This window comes from Psammomys obesus, unplaced genomic scaffold, assembly GCF_907164565.1.
Source record: "Psammomys obesus unplaced genomic scaffold, mPsaObe1.curated_primary_1811, whole genome shotgun sequence".
In the NCBI taxonomy this organism is placed as follows: Eukaryota; Metazoa; Chordata; class Mammalia; order Rodentia; family Muridae; genus Psammomys; species Psammomys obesus.
Genome location: NW_026592118.1, coordinates 8,159,925 through 8,187,020, shown reverse-complemented (window position 1 = coordinate 8,187,020; position 27,096 = coordinate 8,159,925). Strand labels below are relative to the sequence as shown.

The following is a 27,096-nucleotide window of genomic DNA, read 5'->3' as shown; positions in this document are numbered from 1 at the left end:
CCTTGCTCCTCACACCACACGGAAGCCAGCTCAGAAGCACCATCTGTGAATGAGAAGTAGCTCCTCACCAGATAGTGACGCTCCTGTTGTCTTGATCTCAGGCTTTCCGTCGCTCCCCAGCACCACCCTGGAGCTGCTGCAGCAGCCTGACACAATGAGAGAACCAGCCCCTTCTCAGCCTCTGCTCACCCCAAAGCAGTTCCCTGAGATGGGAGGCAGAAAGGGACAGCTTCCAAGTTTTACACTCTGAAGATGAGGAAACAATAGTGCTTGTCTTGATTTGGAAGGTTGTGATTTTGCTATTTTCAGAATGTACTTAACATGAATGAATTTGTCTTCTTTTACAAGGAGAACTCGCGTTACCTTCTGGAGTTGACTACCCATGGCACACACTGACAGAGAATGCTTGTTAGCACTTATTTTTTTATTCATGTGGCTGTTGAGTAGAGAAACGGCTTTAATAGGTAAGATAGTTCTGTAAGCTAGTCTGTTGAAGAAACTGCAGTTTAAATTCTCAGGTACAAATGAATCAGACATTGTGGTAAGTGTTCTAAATGGATTTGGAGGTTAGTCTTTTACCATTTAATGGATAAGTCTGGCTCTGTAGTATTTACCTTATTTGTTTTAATAATTAATATAAGGATATAATCCTGCATCTACTCTTTAAAAAAACTTACTAAGAAACATGAAGCATAATGGATGCATATTTTATATTAAAGTGCATTTTAGGACCAGAAAGATTATTCAGCAGGTAAAGGCACTTGCTAGGCAAGCCTAACCACTTGAGTTTAATCCCGAGTTTAACCCACATGCCAACCTCCATATGTGTTCTGTAACACATGTGCACACACATAAATAATAAATAAAATAAAATAATTAAAAATTAAAATACTCCTGTTTTAGCAGGGGTATTCATGGGTGAATTCATATATTTAGGAAGAGGTTACATTTTTCTGACTTTGTGAATAAGAGTTTGATTTTGGCTTCCTGGCCCATTATAATGAAGATCAAAGAAACCAAGAATAATATGGAAGAAAAATAAGAGCAGGAGAGAGACTTCATTTTAGCTTTGAAAATAAAAATGAGTGTTTTATTTTAAAGGATTGTTTAGTATTTCTTTTACTTGAGGTAAGTAATGACTTCTTTACAATTTTCTTTTGATGCACATTGATCACATCGTAGAATTATCCCCAAAGAAGACTTCCAGTGGGGCCTTTACATCACATCTGAAATTGAGAATGAATCTGTACTTTGTAGATCTTTTTACTGAAGTGTGTCAGTGGAAGGCTTTTGGAATTGAGTCAAGTGGGAATTCAAGGCTGTATTGGCTATAGTAACTAATCCATAAGAGTCATCCGAAAAGAGGAGCGTATACATGTCCTTTACTTCAATAATACTGCCCAGGACCCTGCATCTTGAAGAAGAATCAATATATGGATTATTATATTAAGCCCACTTTCCTTTGCTTTGTTTTGTTTGTTTGGCACATACTCTGACTATGTGCCTAGTCTGGCCTTTAGCGCATGATGCCCCATCTCAGCTTCCCACGTGCTGGGATTATAGAACCACATCTGGCTTCTGATTTTCATCCGTGATGCCAATTCAAAGCACACCTGAACCTTTAAATGTTTTATCTTGTTATAAAATGATGTTATAAGTTATACACATTTAATACAACTGATACATTAAGAGAAGAAATTATTTCTAGAAGTGCCCCTAAAGTCTTTTTTTCTTAAAGTCTCTTTTTTTCTTAATGTAATTTCTAAAGTAAGCATTTTAAATCACAAGGGTGATGGTAAACATATTATTCATCCTGGGAAGCTCTTTTTAAGTAGTCTGGTGTGAAAACTGCATGTGGAAAAGTACCATAAACTATTTTGGAACGGCATTGCAGAATGTTCTTTCAATGCTACTTTTTCACTGCTTTCCTCTTGCAGTTATGATTATAGCATGGATGTTTTGAGAAGAAGATATATTTAATTCAGGTACACTTTAGTATGGTTGTTCTTCTATTTTCCAGTATTGGCAACACTGCCAGAGCAATGTGCATTATTAGTAGGTCTATAATCTGATGAGTTGTAATTTTACCCTGCTGTGGGGATCGAGTAAACTCTCCATCTCAAAATGGATGTCTTCCTTCCAACTGAGTTTTGCTTTTATTTCTTCCTCCAGATCCATGCAAGCGAGGCAGCGTAACTGTCCAGCCTTCCCCTACGATTCCACTTGGGGCAGCCGCCAATATTTCCTGCTCTTTGAATTCTAAATATGGCTGCTCTCATCATGAAGACCAGTTAACCCTCTTCAAGTCTGAGAAAATAATCCATGTCCACCAGGGCCAAGCCTTCACTTTTCAGGTCACCGACCTTCCCCTTGACAAAAACGTGTTCGTCTGCAAGACGAAATGCAACGCCGTTCCCAAGGTGGTGTGTGGGGTGCAGGTCTCCGTTGGTGGTGAGCACTCTTTGCTGAACTCTTAGAAGTGGCCATGCTTGCGTGCGTGTGTGTGTGTGTGTGTGTGTGGTGAAGTGAGTAGAAGCCCAAACACAGACAGATACCTTAGTTCTCCCATGACATTAAGTATTTTATTATTGCGAGCAGGGTGAGAATCTCGGTGTGAAAAGTCCAGAAATCAACAGAATTAAGATCCTATTCAGCAACTGACTCCCCACATCTTGCCCTTCAACCTCTCTCCTTTCTCTTCTTCCTTTTCCTCTTTCTCTGACCTTTAGGAGCTGTTGCCTATTTGCTGTCCTCAGCTCTCTGAAGCTGGAACCCCCTATCCTCTTGGCTTGGGAAAATTGGTTCAAAGTTACAAGCTCCTAAAGAGATGGAAGAGTGCCTCTTCCCGCTCTTGCAACCCAGGCATGCAGCTGAGCACCTCCTCTTCCCTTGCTAACTGCACAGCAAGGAAGGAGTTCGTTCACCTCCATTCACTCCTGAGGAGTGGCTGTCACACACAGAGAGGCTAACAGGAAATTACCAGCCTCTCTGGGGCCCTTCCCTGGAAATTTGCCAGTTGCAAAGCTGATACTTCAAGAAGAAAGCTGAGAGAAAGGGAGTTAGGAAGTAGAGTTAATGCATCATTCAGTACTGGGTCGGGTCTAGAAACATGGCATTAATTTCACCATTGGACAAACAACATCAAGTGTACTTGAGATAAGCTAAGATGGCATCGCCAGCTGACGGTACTGCACAGTCATAAATGTGCTCTATAGACTGAAACACCATGACATGTACGTGACGGTACAGCATGGTAGTGTTGCTAAGCTGGCAATGGCCCTGGCAGAAAATACTGCTGACTTTTTGGTCATTTAAGGACATCCCAGAAAAACCACACGGAATACAAAAGCAAGAAAAGGGGGAAATCATTTACCTAGCTCCCGTTAGTTCAAGTTTATCCCATAGAAACTTTTAAGCTACTGGCTTTCAAGGTTAGTACCTCCAGGCAGCTGCTGAGAGATTATGGAGGTCTATATGCCCAAATAAATGCATAAAAGGAAATGCTTATTATTTTAGCAAAAGGAATAATGTATTATTTTATCAGAAAGAACCATGAGGGCTATATATTGTTACACCCAGTCAATAGATGAAACTAAATGCTGAGATGTCAACTTGTCCAAAGCTACACAATGAACACTGCTGTACACATATCTGTGGTGGATGGTAGAACAAAAAAAAAAGATCTTTTCCCCTCAGTTACAGCTTAGGAAGAGGACATGAGGAGGGTTTTGTGGTGTGCATTTTTTATCTTGCCAAAGGTTCATCTGTCTGCATGGAAGTCTCAGAAGTGTAGTAAATGGGATGGCTGAGCAGCTAAATGTTTTCTTAAGACCCTCCATTAATTCTGTTCTTGCAGAGGACCTGGGTTCAATCTCCAGGACATGGAGGTTCACAACCATCTGCAACCTCAGTATCAGGGGATTTGACACCCTCTTCTGCACTCTGTGGGTACCGGGCACACAAATGGTGCCTAAATACACACGCAAACAAAACAGCCAAACACACTTTAAAAATACATTGTTTAAAACAGATACCTTGCTTTGTGCACCTAGGCCTATGCCTGGCCCCATGGAATCTGTAACCATCTGTATGCATAAGAAGTAATCTATACCTGCTCTGTACGCCAAGTGATACAATGTCATGGCAGCCCATTTTGTAAGCATGGACACAACAACAGTGCTTTTTGTTTTTGTTTTTTAATTGTCATTGGTAGAGATTTGTTTTTGCTTGTTGAAATGGAGTTGAATTATATAGTTCAGGATGTCCTTGAATTGACAATCTTCCTACGTTAGTGCCCCGAGTGAGGCAATTACAAGTGGGTGCCACCATGCCTGGCTTAAAGTTTTCTAATAATAAGTGGATACTTCTCTGGCACTGTGGCTCTACCTGCGGTAATAGATGTTTGTATTTTCAGTAAAAATGGTAGGAATGTTGCTTGCCAGCCCCACCTGGGTCAGAGCCCTGGTTCTGCCCTTCATAGTTTTGTATTCTGGGCCAGATACAGATGCCTTAGATGACAGATGCCTAAGTCTTGGTTTCTTTTTTGATAATAATCTTAGGTACTTTATGGAGTGCTGTGGCTGAGAACCGCTTATAAGGCGCTTGGCACAGATTTCAGCTACAAGATGTGATCAATATTCATTACTATTGCTTTAATTATTAGAGAAAATTTATAGCTTGGGAGCAAATGTAATGTCATTGGAATGTGGCTACATCTAGATTTGTGGGACATGTGAAAGGTATCAATATACTGGCAAATAATAACAATGTAATTTTGATATCAACTATTCTTCCTTTGTAAAGTTCCTCCAGAGCAACCTCAAAACCTATCCTGTGTCCAGACAGGAGAAAATGGGACTGTGGCCTGCACCTGGGACCCTGGACGAGATACGCATTTGCAAACCACTTATACTTTACAGTGAGTAAGGGCCTATGTGCCTGCTTTGTATATATTCTCTTACATGGCTTTCCGCAGTACCAAATGCTTTTATTATTTGCCAGGAGAAACAGCAAAAAATAGCTCACCTACAATTTAAATACTGTTTCCACTGTCTGTCAGTGAGAGCTGCCTCAGTCATTGGAACTGTGAGGCCTGATACCTTAGATCCACATTGTCATTCAAGGTTTTCTTTGGGTCATCCATGGCCTTGGTTATGACGGTCTCCCTGCAAGCAAGTTAAGCTGGCTGTGGAAATAAAACCTCTTTTGCAGTCACACATGCTTGGGCAGCAGGATATACAAATAGACTCCTCCTTGGAAGAATTGCTTTTTAAAATAGTTGACGTGAGAGTCCATAAGAAGAGGTGACACAGGGAACCTCCCTTCCTGGACCATATCACATAATCTCATCACAGGCCCAGCTTGTGCCTTTATGAGAAGGATATACAAAAGGCAGTGGGAGCTGGGTACTGTGGCACATGCCTATAATCCCAACACTCAGGGATGCAGAGTTCAAGGCCAGCCTGGTCTACAAAGCAAGTCCAGGACAGCCCAGGCTATATAGGAAAAAAAAAAACCCTGTCTCAAAATAAAATAAAATAAAAAACCAAAACCAACCAAAAAACAACAAAGACAATGGGACCAGGCTTCTTACTCCAGACTGAGCTCACACCATACTTCCATTCAGTGGAGGTCAGATGCTTACAGGTCCTTTGGATAAAGGTAAGAACTGTGATGAGGAGCCAAGATGACAGCCAGCATTTGGGAACTTGAACACTGTAAGTAAAACACCCTCTATAGACATTCATTTTAAAAGGTTTCATTTGTGCCAAACAAACAAACAAACAAACAAACAAACAAAAAGCGGGGAGGTGAGGAGAAGACATGGTCCTATCCATGAGAACAGGATTCAAGTATTCCCACAGTAGTATATTCCCCGATAACAAAAACAGCCTTAAAATGTCTGTCTGGAATTTGCAATGTTATAACACTTTGTTCTAATGATTGCAGGAAGCAGATTAAAGTACATTGTTAAACACAGTTGTATTTGGATTACAGGTTAACTGGACCAAACAATGAGATCTTTCAGGCCCGAAACAGTTGTCAGAATTGCAGTCATTTGGATCTTAGATCTACTCTAACCCCTGAATTTGCTGATTCCAAGTACACAGTCAGTGTCACTGCCGTCAATGATCTTGGAAACTCATCTTCATTTCCATTTACGTTCACCTTCTTGGATATAGGTAAATTTTATTGCAGTTTTTCAGGTGTCATTTACTGGTTCGTGAAAATTTTTTAAAACTCACTCAAATCTTTTGTGTGTGGTTGTTTCAAAGAAGACAGGCACTGATGAAAAGTGACCAGTAGGTACAGACAAAGTTAGAAGCTGTTTTGATGCATGTAAAAGAAAACCTGGCCTGTGGCCATGTAGAAGCCGATACAGAACGGGACCTTCAACCTCATTCTCTTAGAGAAGAAGAGTTCCTGTCTCGTTCCCATGAAAGAAGCAGTAGCCAGTGACAGCGCTGACTGAAGCGGGTTCCAGGAGGCCATCTATGTGTCCTTTCATCGCACTGCACACAGTGTGCCAAGACACAAACGTGTCTGCCCTGAGAATGCCAGCCTTCACCCTGGGAACTGTAATGAGCCAGTTTCAGCACATGTGTAAACAATACAGTTGCCCTAGCTAAGTTAGAAGCCAATCTCAGGCACCCCAGTTTGCAGCAATCCAGACAGATGGGGGAACATCCAGATGGGCCTGAGTGTCTGTCCTCCCTTCACACCATCTGTCTCTCCTCTCCCACAGTGCCTCCTTGGTATTTGCACACTTCTTTGCTCTCCTCCTTTCTCCTCATCCACCTTCTGTCTCTTTAAAAACTACACCATCTTTCCCTTTGCTCTTTTACTGTTTTTCCAGTATTTTTGATTTGCTTTGAATTTTCCTAACATTTCTTTTTCTCCAGAAGTGGTCACCACTATCTGTTTCTGCCTTCACAGTAATTGGCATATTGGTTTTCTTTAATTCTATTAATTGGAGTCAACATATTTACTTTTTGGTAAAGATGAGGTTGGATTAAGGGCAATTATTTCAGTGGCTGAGAAGTAAAACCAACATTTTAAATAGCTCATGTCTCTGCTTGTAACGCCTGACGTCACATTTTGTTTTGTCTTGGTCGCTAGTGAGGCCCCTTCCTCCGTGGGACATCAGAATCAACTTTCTGAATGATTCTGGGAGCAGAGGTATACTGCAATGGAAAGACGAGGGACACGTGGTATTCAATCAACTCAGATACAGGCCGCTTAACAGCACATCCTGGAATATGGTAATGATCTTTAGAGAAATGGGGGAAAGTCAGCAAGGACCCTTGACATTGTTGCACAGACTCATCTTGTCATGTCAAATAATAATAATAATAATAATAATAATAATAATAATAATAATAATAATGAGTTTAAAAACGTTTAGCTTGGAAACACACAATTGGAAATCTATTAGAAAGTTGTATATATCTCTTTCTATTAAAAAAAAGTATGTGTACAATGGTTTCCCTGAATGTATGTGTGCCATGTGCTCCCTTAGGCCGGAAAAAGGCATCAGATCCCCTGGGACTGGAGTTGCAGATTGTCCCAGCACCAAATGGGTGCTGGGAACCAAAACTTGTTCCTCTGCAAAAGCAGCATGTGCTCTTAATCACTGAGCCATCTCTGTGTTTATGAAGAGGTACTGGAGCAGGAGAGGTGGGTCAGTGGGTGAAGTGTTTGCTGAGCAGGCATGAGGACCTGACTCTGGGTCCTCTAAAGAGAGGGGCATGGCAGCCTATGTCTGTGATCCCAGCATGGAAGGACAAAGACAGGATGACAAAGATGGAGGACGCTGGTCAGCTAGCCCCGCCAGTCAGCAAGAGCCAGGGTCCGTGAGAAACAAAGAACAAACCAGTGCATGAGCAATTGATGAAGACACCTAGAATTGACCTCTGGTCCCCACACGTACATGTGTGGACTTGTGTATGCCCCCATACAAACATGCACACACATGGACGTATACATACAAACAGATCAAAAATATCTTGATCCCTGATTCTGAATTTTAATTATTTTACTTTTGTTTACTTATTTATTTGTGTGTGTGTGTGTGTGTGTGTAGGTACATGTGTGCCACAGTGTATGTGGAGGTCAGAGGACGACCTTTAGGAGTCAGCTCACTCCTCCCACTGTGAGGGCTACGAATAGAACTTAGGTCATAAGGCGGGCACACCAATCCCCTTTGCCTGCTGAGCCAAGTCACAAGCTCTGATTCTTTTAGGCCACAGGCTTTCATAAACCTATTTTCAATAAAGAATTTGTTTCCCCTTATTTTTCAATCGCCTTCTTCACTGTTCTTTAACATTGAACACATATTGGAAAGAAATATTAAAGTATTCCTCAAAGGCTTATATGGAACTAGATACTCGTAAGAACTGTAATTTGATAGGTTAGGCAATACACTGTAGGTGTGAGGGTGCAGGGGTCCTGTGTGTCATGCCATGCCAGTGGAGGGCAGACAGCAACCTTGAGTGTCTGTCCTCACATCCCATTCTCACCTTGCTTGACAGGGTGTGTTTGCCCTTCACAGACACAGTCCCCAGGCTATCGGCCTATGAGCGTCTCAGAGTTTCCTGTCCCGCCACTCAGCTCACTAGAGAAGCCTGACCCTGCACTGACCCTGGAGATTTGACTTATGTCCTCACATTTGTTCAGCAACAGCTCTACCCGCTGAGCCATTTTCCCAATCTGGTGCTACCATTTTTCATAATAATAAATAAAAGTAGGATTATGATTCCTTCAAGAGTTTTTGTACAGTGGCTTATATTATAGCAAAGGATTGGCTTCACATATAGCTGATACTCAAAAGAATATAACTAACATTTTTCTCCTTAAACCAATTTTATGTGAAAGCATTCATCATATGCTAATTATATATAGTGTAGAAATTTCTCTATGTGGCTTTCAAACCCAATAGATTTTTGAACTAGTGTAATGGTACATGCCTATGATCCCAGCATTCTGAAGGCTAAGAGTTCCAGGCTTGCCTGGAGTGCTGTATGTGCCTGGTGCCCATGGAAGCCAGAAGAGAACAGATCCCCTGGGACTGAAATTACTGACAATTGTGAGTCACCATGTGGGTGCTAGGAATTGAATTCTGGTCCTCTAGAAGAACAGTAAGTGCTTTAACCACTGAGCCATCTCGCCAACTCCCAATAGATAGGCTCTTAATCCCTTGAGTTTTATTTTCTTCTTAATAAGAAATGATATTAGATTAACATCTAATTAGCATTATTTATTCTCTTTCAGTGGTAGACCTGGAGAATTTAAAAGATCATCTTATCTAGATTGTCCTTCCAGGTTAAAAGTCTCTGTATCTGGCTGGGGAAATGCCTCAGCAGCAGAGAACCTGGCTTTGGTTCTGAGTACCCACACAGGGTGACTCACAGCTGCTTGTAATGCCAGTTTCGAGGGATCCAATGCCCTCTTCCAATGCCCCCGCTGGCTTCCTTGGAACTCCTGCACTTACATGGTACAGATACAAACACTCAGACACACATAAACAAAGAAATAAATATTTTAAAAATTCTTTGTACTGTCCTTTCTGTATATGAGCATTGCAAATACGAAGGACACACTGTACCACCAAGCTACTTCCTCTTTCAATCCATTTGCTACTGATAGGTACTTTAAAGACCTCGTCTGTTCTGCTATTTCATTCTGTCCTACAAGATTGCCTTAATGAGTAAGAACATGGATTTATCGATAGAGCCTGTGGAGGGTATTGAGGAGGGTATTGAGTAGAGGACAGACGTCAGGCTCACCCTTAGCACACCTAAACAGCTGAATGGACCTATGATGTACTTTAAAGAGCAAAAGATTATGAAATTCCGTGAAGATGCTCACTATTTTCAATTGTGTGTGTGTGTGTTTTTAAAATGTGTATGGTTGTTTTGCCTGACTTTTGTCTGTGTACCACATGCTTGCTTGGTGCCTACAGAAGCCAGAAAAGGGCGTCCAATTGCATCCCCTGTAACTGGAGTTATAGACAGTTGTGAGCAGCCATGTGAGTCTGGGAATCAAGCCTGGATCCTCTGTAGGAGTAACCAGTGCTCTGAATTGCTGAGCCATCTCTCCAGTCTCCATGCTGACTATTTTATGGGAAGGAGAGCCTTGTCTCTTTGCATACTGTCTGCCTGTACTGAACTATCACAATACATAAGAAAGAATACAGAAGCACTGTATCTCAGTGAAGCAAATCTCATCTGATTCAAGGTTTATGCTGCAAATGCCAAAGGAAAATATCTCCTGCAAGATCTGACACCATTTACAGAATATGAATTTCAGATTTCTTCTAAGCTACATCTCTCCAAGGGAAGCTGGAGTGAGTGGAGTGAATCACTGAAAACACAAACACCAGAAGAAGGTAGGCATCCAGAGAAAAAGAGGGGGAGGAATCGGAGGAAGGGGACAGGAAGAGGAAAGGCCTTCCTTGGAGTGTATGCAGTAGGAAGCCGCCCAGGAAGGTAAGCTTTATATGCTAAGAAGTTTAGCAAGACAGCTTCCTGCCCACCAGGAAAGTCACTGCCTCACTACTGACCAGCTCATTTGTTCTTACTTCTCTTACCTTATCAGCAGCTGTTGTCCCTCAAAGTTGTACCAAGTAATTAATCTCATTTTGTTGATATCTTTGCTTCTTTGAAAATTATAAACTATAATTTTGAAACTGTAAGCCATGAAAGAGGCTTGAAAGAATTTCTGAAGACAGTACCCTGAAATAAGAGTAATGTCCAACAGTTCTCTTTCCTCCAAGCGCTGCACTGCACCGCTTCAAGCTTTCCACGTTACCCTGTTGTACCAGGGCTAGCAGCAGCATTATCAAGTTCAGGTTTCTATCAAACGTATTTTCCCTTTTTATGCATTGACAAGGATTTTCTTTTCTTATTTTTTAGCACTAATCTGATAAATTAAAACTTCTCCAAGACAAACTAGTAATTCTAATGTGCTGTGAATAAGCCACCAGTCACTGTGAGGCTGGTATGTTCAGAACAGAGCAGGTACTTGGAGAACTAAGGCCAGGCTTACCTTGCTCTGTTCACTTCCTTTCAATGTCTGCATCTTGCTTTTCTGTGTTTGATCTTTCTGTGGGCTGTCCTATACTCTCTGCTCTTACTTTAAGCTGTGTGGTTTACACCCCTTACCACTCTTTTCTGTCATCAGTTTCCTTTTGAAACACCAACTGATGTAAACCTAAATGTGTGAATTTTTTTTAACACCTCTTCCTTTTAACCCTTTTAAGTGTCCAGTCATACGTAACTCGCTCTACTCTCTGAAGCTGTGAATGATTTATGATAAGGCTCTTTTTCTATAGCCTCAGCTTCTAAAACTAGGAGGAACATTGTGTCCTCTGGTGGCCCGGGCATGGCTATTTGTGTCATTCTAGCTTGGCGATGGCTCTCTTCACTCCACGTGGGCCCCTTCCTCTGGTGTTAAATTCAACTCCTGTCATAGCCCTCCCAAGAAATGACCACTAAGTAAGGGAAGGAGGAAGGAAACCATGTGACTTTCCGAGAAACATCCTATTTAAACATCCATCAGAAGCAGTCTTGACTCTGAGAGCTCGAAGCCTTATTTTCTTTTTAGTAAGAAAACACTCATGAATTTGAGCAGAAGTACCCAGACCTACGCACACTCACCACTCACAACACCTAGCCCAAGGCTCCACTACGATGACTAGGCCTTCTTTTATGTGACCCTTTGCTCACATGTTTGAGTGCTACTCCCTTTAACTAATTTGGGAAATCAATTAAGGAGGCACGGCAATTAATTAGGTCAGAGCGGCAAAGAATTGTTTTATGTCATGGTGACAACACAGATAAGTGAAAGACGTCCAAAGGAGAGAGATTCAATACCCATCACAGCCTCCCTTCCTCACATTGAGAAGCCAGATCATTCATTCATTCTTTCTTTTGTTCATTCATTCATATGTTATCACCATTAAGATAGGTGTGAACAATTAAAGAGTTATTCGTCTTAGATAATCTTTTATCACAGTGAAGCTTGGAAGTTAGCAGTTTATCTGCAGAGCCAAAGAGTTAATACTTGTACCTTTGTAGTCTCTGCAGTTATTAAAAATTGTTCTTGAAGTATCTAAGCAGCCATTGGCATCAATGAGGGACATGGCTAATTCCAAGAAAACTCCATGTATGAGTACCAACATTTGGATTTTATAAAGTCTTCATGTGTTACTAAAAAATGACATTTCAGATTTTATAACAAGATTTAAAATGCCAAGCAACTATTATTGTTTACTGCTGTACAAAAATGGACATCGGGTGGATTTGGAGCACAAACCATAGTTGTCAACCCCAGAATAGGCTCAGAGATTATCATGTTTCTGTCTCCTTGCCTAAGGCTGGAGAAAATAAGAATGACAGGCTCTGTACTCTGCTGAAAGGATGCACACGCAAACATTTCATGACGGGGGAGGCATTTGTGATCTAGCCAAAGGCCCAGTCTTTGCCCCTTCTTTCATCTTCTTTAAGCTTGTCCCTGTCCCTGAGGAAGTAAATCCCTGGACATTTTTAAAATTAAATTCATGTATTTATTCACCTTCATCCCAACCGCAGCCCTCTCCCTCTTCTCCTCTTAGTCTCACCCTCCCACCGTCTTCCTCCTTACCCCCTCCCCTTCTCCTCAAAGAAAGGAAGCACCCCACCCCGTACCAACCCACCCTGTCACATCAGGTCATCATCAGGACCAAGCACATCCTCTTCCACTGAGGCCAGACAAGGCGGCCCCGCTAGGGGAAAGGGGTCCACCAGCAAGCAACAGAGTGATAGCCCCTGCTCCACTTGTTAGGGGGCCCACGTGAAAATCAAGCTGCGCCATCAGTTACATATGTGTCAGGGACTGCCTGTACGTTATTTGATAAGTAGTGGCCACCTCACTACTGGAAAGTGCTTTCCCTTGAAATAGAAAGCATAGCCTATAAGAAATGCATTTACATGAGAAACTTCACCAAGTGCTGGAACACAACAACAACTAGTCAGAACTTCAGACTTCAGGAATTGCAATTTATGTTGGAAGGCTAGAGCAAAATTCCTCCGGGAGGCAATGTTAAGGGAAAACACAACACCCGAGAGGGATCTGGATAGAATAACAATCTTCTTACATGCCTTTGCCGCTAGAAACTGAAGTTCATGTTCCCGCAAAATTCATAGAGTGAAGCCCTGATCCCTGATGGGATAGAATTAGGACTTGTACAGTAACTGGGCACAAGTACAGAGTACAGAGCCTTCATAAATGGTATTCTTGCCCTCATAGAGGGAGGAAAACAGGTCTGTCTCCTGCTCCCCCACTTCCTGTGTGAGGATTCAACAAGAAGGCCCCAACAAGCAGGCTCTCTCTAGGCATCAGATCTGACAGCACCTGGATCTTCACTTCCCAGCCTCTAGAACCATACTAATAGAAGTGTGTTGTTTAGCCATCCATTCTAAGGGTTTTTGTTTTTAACAGCAGTCTGACTTGGTCTTGAGTGAGCAAAAGAGCTATTGCCTCTCCCAACTCCTAAGCATGCAATACACTGAGTTCTCTGAAACCTCGTAGTCTTGGTTGTTTTTCATCTCTTGTGCTGTCTCTCTCTTCTCAGTCTCATCTGTAATCCCATTGCAAGTAGGGCAACAATATTAGCACTTTCAGACCCAACACTTGTCTTAAATGCTGTCACATTACCAACATGCCCTCAGCCCTGTGTGTCTTCCCATTGTCTCCCGCTGTCCTGAACTGTGTATTTCTCATCCATGTGTCTCTAAATAACATCTAGCTCTCCTTGTTTGAGCTTTATGAAATTAGCATTCTCTGTCTTATCTACAGCCCACGTCTCCCATCAGTACTCTTAACAATTGCTTCATTGTAGGGTGGATGAGTCAGCAGAGAAACCTAGAAAACATTGTTCCCTCAGCACCTTCTCACATAGAATCATGACCCCAGGATAATCCTTGCATCAGTAAATAAATAAATAAAAAACAAACAAAAAACAAAACAGACAAACAAAAAACCAACCTCTTGATTTGGGATGCTAAGAAATGCAATGAAAATACTCTGGCTTCTCTTCAGATTGTATGAATCTTTCACCTTTTTCTAATGAAATGCAATGAAATAGTGCAGAGAAGTGACCATGAGACCTGGTGACTTGGACAGCCAGTACAATCAGTGCATATGGAGAAAAGCAATTTCACATAACATGGAGAGTGAATGTGAAGTGAGAAAATGAAGATGGCAATAGTTTTCAATCTTTCCCAAAAGTTCTGTGAAAGACAGAGGTGTGGGGCAGTAGATGGGAAATAGATGGTATTAAGAAATTCTTTGTTTTTCTTGTGGGGATCAGATACAATGCAGTATATGCATTCAGTGTAAAAGAATAACAGGATTCCCAGGGAGGGGCCACTGATGATCCAGGGAAGGCAGCCTGGGTCCTGGGCAGAAGGAGAGCACCACCAAAACTTCACTTGCATTTGTTCTTGAGTTTGTGGAGGGAACTTAAGTGCAGAATTTGACTCCTAGCTTGTGATAATCTGTTAGGCGCTGGATCTTTAAAAAGCAATCTAGTGGGCAATGCCTTCAAATTTGTTGCCAATATGTAATTAGCTGAAGGCATTACTGCTGAGAACAGGTCAACTGATTTTGACACTGAACACACTCAGTCCTAATTACATGGTCAATGCCTGGACTATGTCCTTTGTGGAAAACTGAGATCTTTGTTCAACACTGCAACCTGCAATGGGAAAAGCAGGCTTTGGAGACAGCAAGAGCCGGTCTCAGCTCTCAGCTTTGCCGGTTATCAGCTCTGAGTGTTTTGTCTATCTGGTACTTGCCAACCTCCTTGTCCACAAGTGTACAGCAAACGTTATCATGTGATCTTTCGGTATCAGAAGTGGGTCCAATGAGACCATGGACACACATGACAGCCGTCAAACTTTGGAATGCGCTTTGGAATGGTCAGTGTCAGCTGCTTGTACATTTTAATTCTCTGCACCTGGGCTAACAGGTGCAAGTCCCAGGCTCGATTCTTGTCCCTCTTTCAGGTCCTGAAGAACTGAGAGCATTGCAAAATGCTTTATGGAAGCTTTTCTCATCTCGTAGTTCTTCCTGCAAGGGCAGTGTTATCCCTTTCGGGAAGAAAAAGGCTGTAAAAACACAAGTAGGGACTGGAGAGATAGCACAGAGGTGAAAAGCACAGCTGCTCTTCTGGAGGTCCTGAGTTCAATTCCCAGCGACCACATGTGGTTCACAACCATGAATAATGAGGTCTGGTGCCCTCCTCTGGCCTGCAGGCATTCATTCATATAGGCAGAACACTATACACATAATAAATAAATTTTTATTTATTTGTTTACACACACAATAGATGATTCAGAAGAGGAGGAGAGAGGAACAAAAAGACAGAGGGACAGAGGCAGAGAGGAAGAAAGACATAGAGACGGAGAAGTTACAAAGGGAGAGGACAGTCATAGAAGAGGTCCACCTGATGGGGAGTGCAAGTTTTATAGAGAAGTCACAGGCTTTTTCCAAGCCAAATTACTTATGCTGCAAACCATCCCAAGCCGAGCTATGGAATCAAATAAGCCCATGCTCAGGCCTGACTTCCATAGCTATGAATTCTCAGTTTCTTAACCATGCAGTGACTCAGTTTTCAAACGAGAAACATGGCAACAGTTAATTATGGCAGCACTCTTCTCAATTCTCAAGACCGCCCCCATGATATGGAGTTACCTACTTTATTTGACCGATGAGGAAACCCGCTAAAGGGGATATTTGTTAAAGATCATGAGCAGCGTTCTGTAGCACATAGCCTAGGTCCTTGGTAACCCTTACACTAAATCTAGTGCCAGCAGGACATGAGGAGAATGAAAGGTGATGGATGCTGAGAACCCAGGAGGCCCTTGAGACAGTGCTGACACAGGTCTGCCCTGGCTTGCCCTTCCTTTCCCCATTGCTAGTCTCTCCCCAGCTGTTTAGCTTTTGTTATCCAGGTAGTAGGTGTTAATAGTCTAGTAATTTTGTTCTGGTTGAGAGGAACTTTTCTCCAGAAGGAACCCCAGTGCAGCCCCACCTAAAACACAGTTTCACTGTGAAGAAACTGGGTTGTAGCAACAGCAGCTGACTTCAGTGGATGGTTGTTCTATCAAGTAGGAGAAAAGTATACACACACACACTCTCTTCCCTCTCTCCTCTCTCCTCCCTCCCTCTCTCTCTCCTCTCTCTTACCTCTCTTTCTCTCTCTCTCTCTCTCTCTCACACACACACAGCACAGCATCAGTTATTCTATCTGTTTTCCAAGTACGTTTGTCTCAAGTGTGAGTGTACCGTAGTCAACCATTGTCGTATAGCTTGATACTTATTTCTTCACAGCTTGTGTTTTGACATCAAATACATTAACATTACCTGGTTTGTTCGTCCGTCACTGAACAATGCTTACCACATACTAGGCATTGTGACTTCCAAGGTAAATGAGACGTGCCTTCCCTCCAAGTAGATCACATGAAATAACGCGCTTCAGTCCAGGTTTAGGCCTGGGATGAAGATAAAGCTTGCCATTGTGTTTAGGTTCCTACAATACCTTGATTTTTTTTTATGTCCTTCCTTTCTCACATTCCAACAAAGAGTGAAATAACCACATATACCTTGAATTTTTAACTTAAATACCTGTGTACAAATGAAGCATGAGTTTATATATTTTAAATTAAGTTAATAAATAAATTTCCTTCTCAATAGTTTTAATTTTTTCGTTTCAAAGTATCCTTTTTTTTTCATGGCAAAAGTATACATGTTTGATTTTCAGTAAAACAGAAAATACTAGATTACAGTCAAAGTTGAAATTAGCCTATAATAATTTCCAGAAACGTTTATTGACTTTTAAAGGTTTTCTATTGTGGGTATATCTATATTTGTATTAAAATGTGCTCTTCACCCTTGCCTCTCACCAGCACCCAATGGGACATTAGACCTCTGGTACATGAAACAGAACATCAGCTACAACAGACAAAATATCTCTCTTTCCTGGAAGGTAAGCTTTTAACTCATAAATCCAAGGGAGTATAAACTTAAGCAAGTAGGAGAACATGTCCTTCTGCTTCCGCTGTGGCTGCGAACGGCCCTTTGGGGTCACAGGAGCTCAGGCAACTCCACGATGCCATCAGCACGCCAGCGTTCCCTCCTCCAGTGTTCACATCCTCGCTTCACCCACTTCTGTCCCCAGCACCTGACTCTAAATTATACCTTCCCTGTTAGCCACCACTCTTTCAAAACCGGGCTCAGCAGAGACTTTCTGTCTCATTGAGTCATCCTTGGTGAGCCAAAGATGAGAAAATTGTGGGTGTGCCTGTTTAGGAATTTTTCCCACAGTTATTGAAAGAGCAAAGGTTTTAAGCAAGAAGAAGGAAACTGACCTAAATGGTGCTGGAAAGCAACCCTCCTCAGCAGGAAAGCAGCAACAGCAGAACGCTGGAGGCTGCCTTTCTTCCGAGGAAGCACAGCTGCCCCTGGGCAGAAAGCCACCGGGACTTCAGCTAATCCTCACAACCCCTGTGCATTAGGCACTGGATATTCACCTACCAGATGAAAAAGCAGGTGTCAGAGGACGGGAGGGTATGTCTGGGGTCATCCAGCCACTAGGTGGAGATGAGGACTCGAGATCCTCTCTAACCCTTTTCCTGCTACTTCATAAGTCATCTTTATTGAGTCAAAATACAGCTTGAACTCAGCTATGGCCTGCATGCCCACAGGACAAGGTTTCCACGTGAGGTGTGCTCTACTTGATCTCTCAAAGCTCCTTCCCGTCTGCCCCCACCACACATGCACTGTTAGGGTTTATTTAAAGATGCCACATGCAACAGATGTGACAGGAAAGAGTTTTATCTCCCTCCTCCCTCCCCACTTCATGCAGCAAACCCACTGCTGACTGATGCAGCTTGAGGCTGACCTTGCACAGGCCTTGTGCAGGTCGCTACAGTGAGTTCGTGAGTGCGATGGCGTATGGTCCTCAACAGCACTCATCCCCATCCTCTGCCTGCTACATTGCTTCTGCCTCCTCTTCTGCAGTATTTTCTGAGTCTTGGCCATGCAGTTAAAACAGAGGTCCCACTGTGAGCTCAGCACCCAGTAGTCACTTATTTTCAGTACTTTGGCCAGTTCTGAGTCTTCGCTCCAGCTGCCTAGCATTTCAGAGAGAAGCTTCTCCAGACAGGGTTGAGGCAGCACTAAGCCGCATAGAAGTATTTAGAAACCGGTTTAGCAGAATGTCCACCGAGCAAGACAAGATTAGTACGGTCCCTAGGCCCTTTGACCTCCTCAGCCAGGGGCTTCTGACCAAGTTTACATTAGCAGGCATGAAGTCCCCCCCAGGGAGCAGGCCTCAAATCTAATCCTCAAGTGGTTGGTTACCCCACAACCTCCAAGTCACTGTTTCACCCACAGACATGTCATGCCAGCAGGCCAGCATTGCGGCACGCGGGCTTCACCACCCGCCGGTGGCTCCTCTCCACAGCTGCGTCCACACACCTTCCAACGCCAAGAGCCCTGGTCAGCAGAGAGGGAGCGTTCAAGTCAGCTCCCACAGTCAAAGTGTTTTATGTCTCACTGTCTCGTACTGGTGGGCAACCAGGAACAATGACCATGGCCTGTGTTATTTGGCGAGCACCCGGGCCCCCCCCCATCCAATAACTCATAGGTAGGCATTCTATACCGGGCACTACAGTTTTAACTTATTAAATGTCTTCTATGGAAGCATTGCTACCCAAGCTATGTTCAAACTCCTTTTTCAAAAATCATTTATCAACTTTAGCACTGCTCCTAGTTATGTCTTTCTGTCTACTACTTTTAGGCTTGGTTTGTTCTTGTTTTGCCAAATCCTTAAGACTTATTGTTAAATTGTTTATTTGGATTTCTTTGATTTTCTAATGAAGGTACTTAAGACTACAAACTTACCTCTGAAGACCACCTTCATTGTATTCCATATACAGTGGTATGTTATATTTTTATGTTCATTTGATAGTAGAACTTTTAAATTTCCTTTTCAATTTTTTTTTTACTTACACATTAATCTTTCATCAATGTGTTATTTACTCTGAATAAGTTTATATATTTTCCATAGTTTTTCTTGCTGCCAACTCCTAGTTTTAATCTGCGGTGGTAAGATCACATATTAGGATGTGATCTATTTTAGATAGTTTCATGGACTGCTTAGACAAAAGAGTGTTTTATCATGTCCAGGTATAGCATCTATAGATATCTGTCAGGTACGTTTGATCTATGACTTAATTCCAGCGTCCCTGTGTTTTTGTTTGTTGTTGTTGTTGTTGGCCTGACTTATCTTTGGGTGACAGTGGAATACTGAAGTCACTCACTGATGCTGTGTTGTTGCCAATCTGTACCTTTGTATCTAGTAGTATTTGTTTTGTGAAACTGAATGCACCTGTGTTCAGTGCTCATCTGTTTAGAGCTGTAATGTCCCTTGATGGATTATCACTCAATCAATATGAAGTGATTTTTATCTCTTCTGACTAATTTTGGCTTGGAGTCTATTTTGTCAGATATCACAATAGCAGTAACTGTTTGTTTCTTGGTTCCATTTGCTTGTATACCTTTTTCCATCCTCTCACCTGCCTTTGATGTTGAGGCGTGGTTCTTAGAAGCAGTAAAATGAGTGCTCTTGTTTTCTAACCCAATCTTCTAGTCTGGGTGTCTTGATTGAAGAATTGAGCACATTAATATGAAAGGTGTAAATTAATTCTTGTCACTTGTTGGTTGTGCAGTGCCGAGTGTTTTCTTAATTCTTATATGTATCATTTATTCCACCTCCTGGAGCCTCTAAATTGTGTTTTTTCTCTTATGTTTTTAATATTCCTTTCAATATCCTTTGTGGAGCTGGCTTAATACTCATAAATTCCTTTACCCTGCTTCTTGTAATGGGAAACTCTCTTTTTCCTTCAGTTATGACAGATAATTTGGTCAGATGTAGGTAGTCTTGGATTGGTATCTGTAGTCTTTCATAATTTGAAATATATCTTCCCAAGTGTTTCTAGCTTTTTATTGTTTTGTTTTTTTCAAACAGGGATTCTCTGTGTATTCCTGGCTGTTCTGGAACTCACTCTGTGGACCAGGTTAGCCTCAACCTCAGAGATCTGTCTGCCTCTGCCTCCCAAGTTCTGGGTTAAAGGCGTGCACCATCACTGCCTGGCTCTTGTTTCTGGCCTGCTATATCTTTGCCATGGAATTCTTCTTTCTTTTATCTATATAGTATATACATTTGACCATTTGGAAGTGTCAAAAAGATCACATGTTTTTAAAATTTTGTCAGTTGAGCTGAAGAGATGGCTCAATGCTTTTAGGAGTACTTGTTGCTCTTGTAGAGGACATGGGTTCAATTCCCAGCATCCACATGCTGTAACTGTATCTGTAACTACAGTCTCAGGAGATCCTTACGCTCTTCTGACTTCTCTGGGCGCCAGATATGCGTGTGACATACATAATGTATATACATGCATGCAAGCAAGCATCCATAATAAATAAGTCTTTAAAATTTCATCAGTTTTTTTTAATTGAATGATCTTGTCCTCCAGCTTGTCTCAAACCCTGATATTTTGTCTTCGGCAGTCCATTCCACTGGTGAAGTTTTCCACTGAGATTTTATTTTTATCTGACTTGCTTATTTTTTTTCATTTCTATTCATTTCAGGTTGCTTATTTCTCAGTATTTCTATTTCTTCATTGAACTTATTTTTGAATTGACTTTCTTATTTTATTCAAGCTATTTGTACAATTCTCTTGGAATTCATTTAGGAGTTTATTCCTGTCTTCTTCAAATTCATTCTGGAGACAGGGTGTCAGAATCATCTGGGGTGCTAGCCTTTAACATTAGGAGCTGATGGGATATCTGGGCAGTTCTATGGTAGCAGGTGGTGGGATGTCAGGGTCGCCAGGAGTGCTGACCTTAACTCTGATGAGCAAGTTGACTTGCTGCATGGTTCTATGGCATCTGAGGATGAGGTACTAGCGTCAGCCTCTGATCTGAAAAGCAAGTACCACTTCCATGTGGAGGCTGGGATGGTGATGGAGTTTTGGGTCAACAGGGTCATTGCCCACCGACCAGACAAGCAGATGGGTTCTCTATATGGTTTTGCATGACTGGGGGTTGGGTTTCTGGGGTCAAGAAGGGTGCTGGTTGCTGACCTGCTAAACTAGGTTCTCAACTCAGTTCTGTTGCAGTTGAAGGGTATGCCAGGACTGGCAAGAGTGCTAGCCTCTCACCTCATGAGCAAGCAGGGCTCTCTGTGTGGTTCTATTGCAGCCTCATGGTGGGGCACCTCATGTGTTTTGGAGCAAGGTTTAACCTCTCTGTACATAGTTTGTGCATGAGTAAACTTAAGATAATACTAATGTGTAATAATATATAGATGATACTGATGTATAATGAGGCTACCGTAAAGATTCAGGAGGTGATTATGAAAACTCAGGGTGGCATTCCTGTTACAAGGCAAGCATTGTGCAAAGGAGGATACGAAGGGAAGCTGATAGTCTGCAGGAGAGGGGAGAACACAGGCATGGACGATTTCAGGGGAGTGATGCTTAAAACTTGAAATAAAAATTAGAACACAGTTGGTGTGCACCTGTAGTCCCAACTGCTAAAGAAGCTGAACTAGGGGGATCAGCGAGCTAGAAACTCGAGGCTAGCCTGGCAACATAGTGAGAATTCATCTCAGTAAAGTAAATGAACAACAATGAACCCTGTCTGTTATTTCTCCACTTGGAACTAGGGTTGCTGATGTAAGTCATGAGTTCCAAAACGAAGGCACTGTGAGTGCATGTGGGGATTTGTGTTTTATTTTGTTTTTACATTTATTTATTTGGGGTTGTGTGCACATACCATTGGTAGTGTCTCTCTCTCCTTCCACCATGTGGGTTTCAGAAACTGAACTCAAAGTCATCAGTATTGCTGCAAACACCTTTACCCCTTGGGCAATCCTGCCAACCCAGTATTCAGTTTTCAACTCACAAATTATATGTGCTTTGTGATCAGCCCTAACATTAGCAGGAATTTCATAGACAGCCAAAAGATAAGCTGAGTTATTATTATCCTTATTTTGAAAATGGGGATATTATGTCTCAAAGGGGTAAAATAACTCTGCGTAGTAGATGTTACACGGAGAAGGGAGAAAACCAAAGATTCTCTCCTCTTAAGATTCAAAGCTCAGTACAAAGAACATGTTCTAGCATGCGCAAGGCCTGTATTCAATCCCGGGAGAGGACGTGCACACATTCAGCAACAACCCAAAGCCAAAAGGGAAGGAGAGCTGTGACCGACACATCTCAGTGCCTGAGCTTTTGAAGTGGCCTTCATTACTGCAGCTGTCCTTTGACACGAGCAAAACTCTAACGCTTTTCCCTTTCTGCCATTAGAGCCAGTGCTTGGCCCGCTGTGCCACGTAGCCACCTAGTTTTTCTTTTTTTCATTGTTTGCATCTAGGAGTCAAGTTTTTCTTTTAAAACAAGTACAACATGGCTCATCTAAGTCTTTGTAATTTCTTTCTTACAGTTTATTTACTTTGTATCCTGATTGTAACCCTCTCTCCCTCATCTCCTCTGGGTCTCTCCCTACCTCCTTCTTCCCCATCTCCCTCCTCTAGCCCACTGAAAGGGAGAGTTCTTCTCCCCTACTATCTGACCCTAGCCTATCCAGGCTCATCAGGACTGCCTGGATCCTCTTCCTCTGTGGCCTGGGAAGGTCACCCCACCAGGGGAGGGTGATCAAAGACCGGGCAATCGAGTTCTTGTCAGACAAGCCCCTATTCCCCTTACTAGGAAACCCACATGGAGGATGAGCTGCCTATGGGCTATACATCTGAGCAGCCGGTCTAGGTCTTCTCTGTGCATGGTCCTTGATTGATGCATCAGTCTCTGCTGTCCCCCCTGGGCCCAGATTTTTTGGCTTTGTTGGTCTCCTTGTGAAACTCCTGTCCCCTCCGTGTCCTTTTATACCCGCCCCACCCCCCGTTTTCTCCCCTTCTTCCCTAAGACTTTCTGCTCTCTTCCCAGAGTTTGGCTGTGGGTCTCTATGTCTGCTTCAATTCCCTGCTGGGTGGAGTCTTTCAGAGGACATCTATGGCAGGCTCCCATCCTGTTCCCTCTCTTCTGCCGCTTCCGGTGTCTATCCTGTTTGCCTTCAAAAATGTGGAACGCTTCACAAATTTGTGTGTCAGCCTTGCGCTGGCCCCGTGTTGATCTTCTCTGTGTCGTTCCAGTTTTAGTCTATGTGCTGCCAAAGCGCGCACCATCTAAGTCTTAGTAATTAAAGTTTATCAGTTCAGTGGCACCTTCCTCCAGCAGAGTTTTAAGTAAGAAATACAAATAAAGTGTGTCACATTCTGAGATGTCAGATTTTGTTCCCCAGGCTATTTTTGATGCTGAGAGCCTTTACCATAGGATTATCCAGGGAGTGCTTCGGTAGCAGTGTTTGCATACAGAGCAGAAAGAAAACTGGAGAAGGAAGTCAAAAGGGCGGCAACGTCTTGTAGCATGTTCTTACCATGTAGGAACACTGGCCTGAGGCCCACACTCAGCGCTGCTGGAAGGTGTTAGAAATCCTCCCAGGAACCGCAGGGGCACACGCCAGACGACGCGCCTCCCTGCCACCCGCCAGGGGGCGGTCTTTAATCTCGTATGTCTTCTTCCTGGGTAGGGCTTGAGCTAGCTAGCTAGCTGCTCAGCGGCTCTAAGCCTGGACTCCCTCGTGATTAACGTAACCTTGTTTTTCTCCCTTATCGCCTTCTCAAGTGAATAGCACTGGAGTACAAATACGCTTATCTGCAGAGTCAATCAGCTCGTCCGGATGGCTATCTTCAGAGTTCACCGCTCCCATGACTCAGAACCTTATGGCTCTTGGAGCCAAAAAACAAAACAAAAAAAAAAAAAAAAAAAAAAAAAACCCTCCCGTCCCCACCCTTCTCAAATTGCTAAACATATACCTTCAGTTGAAGCTGTGTGTCGCAATGCAATGCATCATAACCCCAACAGCGGGAGAAGGTGCTTTACAACTTTGGGCTGGAAGGATGTCAGGGGATTCCATCTGCAAGGTGTGGCAGCCTGAACTTCACTGTCTTGGGCCTGAGGAGCAACAGATCACAACAGAGAGAGAAAAAAACGCTATAGATGAAAGCAAGTGCCCTTTACAGAAAAGCGTTTCCTCAGCTGTCGTTCACTGCATCCTTCCCTTCCAGCCCTCTAGGTTCAGAGACAAGCGTGTCTAACGCCAATTGTCCAAGCTTTCCCCGCCAAGTCATTGGTCAGAAGCTAACTGCTCACAAGACTCCCCATTCCTGCTGGAGGATGGTTTTCTTACCAAGCATTTGTTTCCTCTATGTTGCTTTCCTCCTCCGATGAAGGCCCGGTTTACTGATATGTTATTTGTTAGAACATCATACTTTAAAAAGCATTTGCCTGTCTGGGTGCTGTGGTACTGACCTATAATCCCAGAGGCCGGGGGACTAACACAAGTTTGGGGTCAGCCTGGTTTGTGTAGTGAGTTCTAAGCTAGCTAGGGCTTCACGATGTTATCCGAGATCCTGTCTCAACGAACTGGGCAATATAATTAAAAACAAACAAATGCTTGCTTTTGTTATCTTCACTGCAAGCAATGAGACTGATTGTAATGGACGTAGTGGGCACCTGAAAAGAGAACTTCAGAAGATGCTAAACGTTCTGCAAAGAGCCCTCAGCACTGTCTCCCCCCCCCCCCCCCCAGTATACTGAGCAGGGCTAGCCAAGATCTAGTTTAGGATTTGTGGACCAAAAAGCTTCCCCCAGCAGACTTGGGTAAACTAAGCTCTCAGAAACAGCAGTATACAAAGCCAAGAGCCCACTAATTAATTTACAGTAAGAATGCAGCCACTCTCTCCTGTGCTGAATGTCTCAGAATCCAAACTACAACCAGAAAGCTGGTTAACTCACTTAAAGTGAAAGAACTGAAATGTGCCAGATGTTCATGTCTGCCCCAAAACTCCTGACAGATAAACTGTGCAGGAAACCAAAATTTCAACCTCTTGGTAAGCGAGGAACCAGAGTAAGGGCATTTGCTGGTCCTCGTGTGTGTTTTCCAGTAAGCTGTGTGTCTTGCCATGAGCTGATAGCTGTGCTCAGGAAACTATATTACTTAAATCTATAAGCCAAGTCTTCTTCCTGCAGTAGGGTGAAACCTGGCAGTCTAACTCTTAATGTCCTGTGCTTCCATTTGCCATGGTCATTGTACAAAACACTGTATAAGCAAGAGAAAAATAACATAGTTTCTGCTTACTTTGCTGGGTTTGTTCCCAAATAAGCTTGATCAGAATTTTGCAGTTTAAAACTAGGTTCCCAGCACAGATGTCTAATTCAAGTTCTTAAGTATCGATTTTACTAGTTTAGCTCCTGAAAGTCTTGGGTTTGATGTTTTAAGCAGCACCGCACTTTCTATGTTTAAAAAGGCACCCTCTTCCCCCAACCCCTCCCCCCGCCCATGCCCGTGCTTTCTCTGTGCGTTTGATTTTCTCTGTGAGTGTGTCTCTCTGTGTGTCCCTCTGAGGGTGTCCTTATGAGTGTGTCTTTCTGTGAGTGCCTCTCTCTGTGTGTCACACACTGTAAAACAGAAACCTGGAGGAACTGACTGCTTGCCCCAAGATCCGAGAGATGGAAATTTGCAGCTCAGCTCAAATTCTACACTTCTGTTAGTGTATCATTAGTAACCTTCGTTATGAAGGAAGAAAAGGCAATGTAATTTGAAGAACTATCTTTTAACAATGTTAACTGATTTTTTTTTTCCTAAATAGAAGGTGTGAGGATGCGAGTCACTCAATGAAAGTCTACAGCTGAGAAGGCGAATAAAAGGATCAGACGATAGAGTCACCTACAGCAGGACCAGGCTGTCCAGACATAGAGAGCGTCGTGGCCTTGCCTGAGAGTAAGGATATACGTGTATGCTTTATTGCAGAGACTGAGTCCATCAGAGGCAAGGGGGAAAATCACCTATCAGGTGACCTTACAGGAAGTGATAAACAAAACTACCCTGCGGAACACTACAGAAGACACCTCCTGGACCGTGGTCATCCCCAGAACTGGCGCTTGGACGGCTTCTGTGTCTGCAACCAATTCAAAAGGCACTTCTGCACCCGCTCGTATTAGCATAGTGGACCTGTGTGGCGCTGGTAGGTACAGACTCACCTTAACGTGGCCTTTGGGAAACTGTCTCCCTTTTCCAATTAGACTAATGTTTACAGATTCAGTAATGATATTATATAGTTACAGTCTAGAAAAAAAACCATTTTAAACTTATATTTAAAACCCAAGAGTTTTAAAATAAAATTCTGACCTTAGTGAAATTTTATTCATTACAACATATATTTAACTATGTTTCCAATTGTCTTCCACCAAAAAAAAAATCCAACTTACATTTATAATCATATATTCAACAACTTTCTCCTCAAAGAAAAGCATGAATAGCTAAGAAAATGGATCTCATACTATGTTACACAGTCTGCATTATTTAAAAAAAAAAAAGTGTAAGCAGAATAAACCGCTATAATTGGACTCTTTCTTACAATTTGGTGTCATAATGCTATGTATACAAGTCTAGCAATCATCAGTTTGAAGAAATTTCTACCATAACATTATTTTTTTAAATATTTTTTTCTTCTCTCATACATTATATCACAACTGTAGTTTTCCTTCCCTCCGCTCCTCCCAGTTTTCCTCCATACTGCTCCCTTTTCCAGATCCATCCCTCCTCTGTTTTCCTTTAGAAAGGAGCAGGCCTCCCAGGGACATCAACCAAACTCTGCATAACAAGTTACAGGAAGACCAGGCACAAACCCTCATAGCAAGGCTGGACAAGGCAACCCGGTAGGAGGAAAAGGCTCCCAAGAGCAAGCAAAAGAGTCAGAGACAGCCTCAACTCCCACTGTTAGGAGTCCCACAAGAACACCGAACTACACAACCATAACATATGTTCAGAGGACCTAGGGCAGATCCATGCAGGTTCCACGACTGTCGCTTTAGGATCTTTGATCCCCTACGAGCCCTGCTTAGTTGATTCCGTGGTCCATGTGCT

At 42.7% G+C, this 27,096-nt stretch overlaps 1 protein-coding gene and 1 non-coding gene across 2 annotated transcripts in view; one reads left to right on the top strand and one right to left on the bottom strand.

The window, feature by feature from the left end:
* The first annotated feature begins 382 nt into the window (after positions 1 to 382).
* The window catches only part of Il12rb2 (interleukin 12 receptor subunit beta 2), a 50,329-nt gene continuing 23,615 nt past the window's right edge, over positions 383 to 27,096 (top strand). The window contains exons 1-8 of the mRNA XM_055613026.1: positions 383 to 464; positions 2,173 to 2,451; positions 4,804 to 4,918; positions 5,998 to 6,182; positions 7,120 to 7,262; positions 10,237 to 10,387; positions 16,950 to 17,029; positions 25,981 to 26,194. Coding sequence (XP_055469001.1) covers positions 383 to 464; positions 2,173 to 2,451; positions 4,804 to 4,918; positions 5,998 to 6,182; positions 7,120 to 7,262; positions 10,237 to 10,387; positions 16,950 to 17,029; positions 25,981 to 26,194 — 1,249 coding nt within the window. The remainder of the gene's footprint in view (positions 465 to 2,172; positions 2,452 to 4,803; positions 4,919 to 5,997; positions 6,183 to 7,119; positions 7,263 to 10,236; positions 10,388 to 16,949; positions 17,030 to 25,980; positions 26,195 to 27,096) is intronic.
* Positions 23,184 to 23,286, bottom strand: LOC129681121 (U6 spliceosomal RNA). Its single transcript, XR_008720779.1, has one exon. It is a non-coding gene; the product is annotated as a U6 spliceosomal RNA (small nuclear RNA).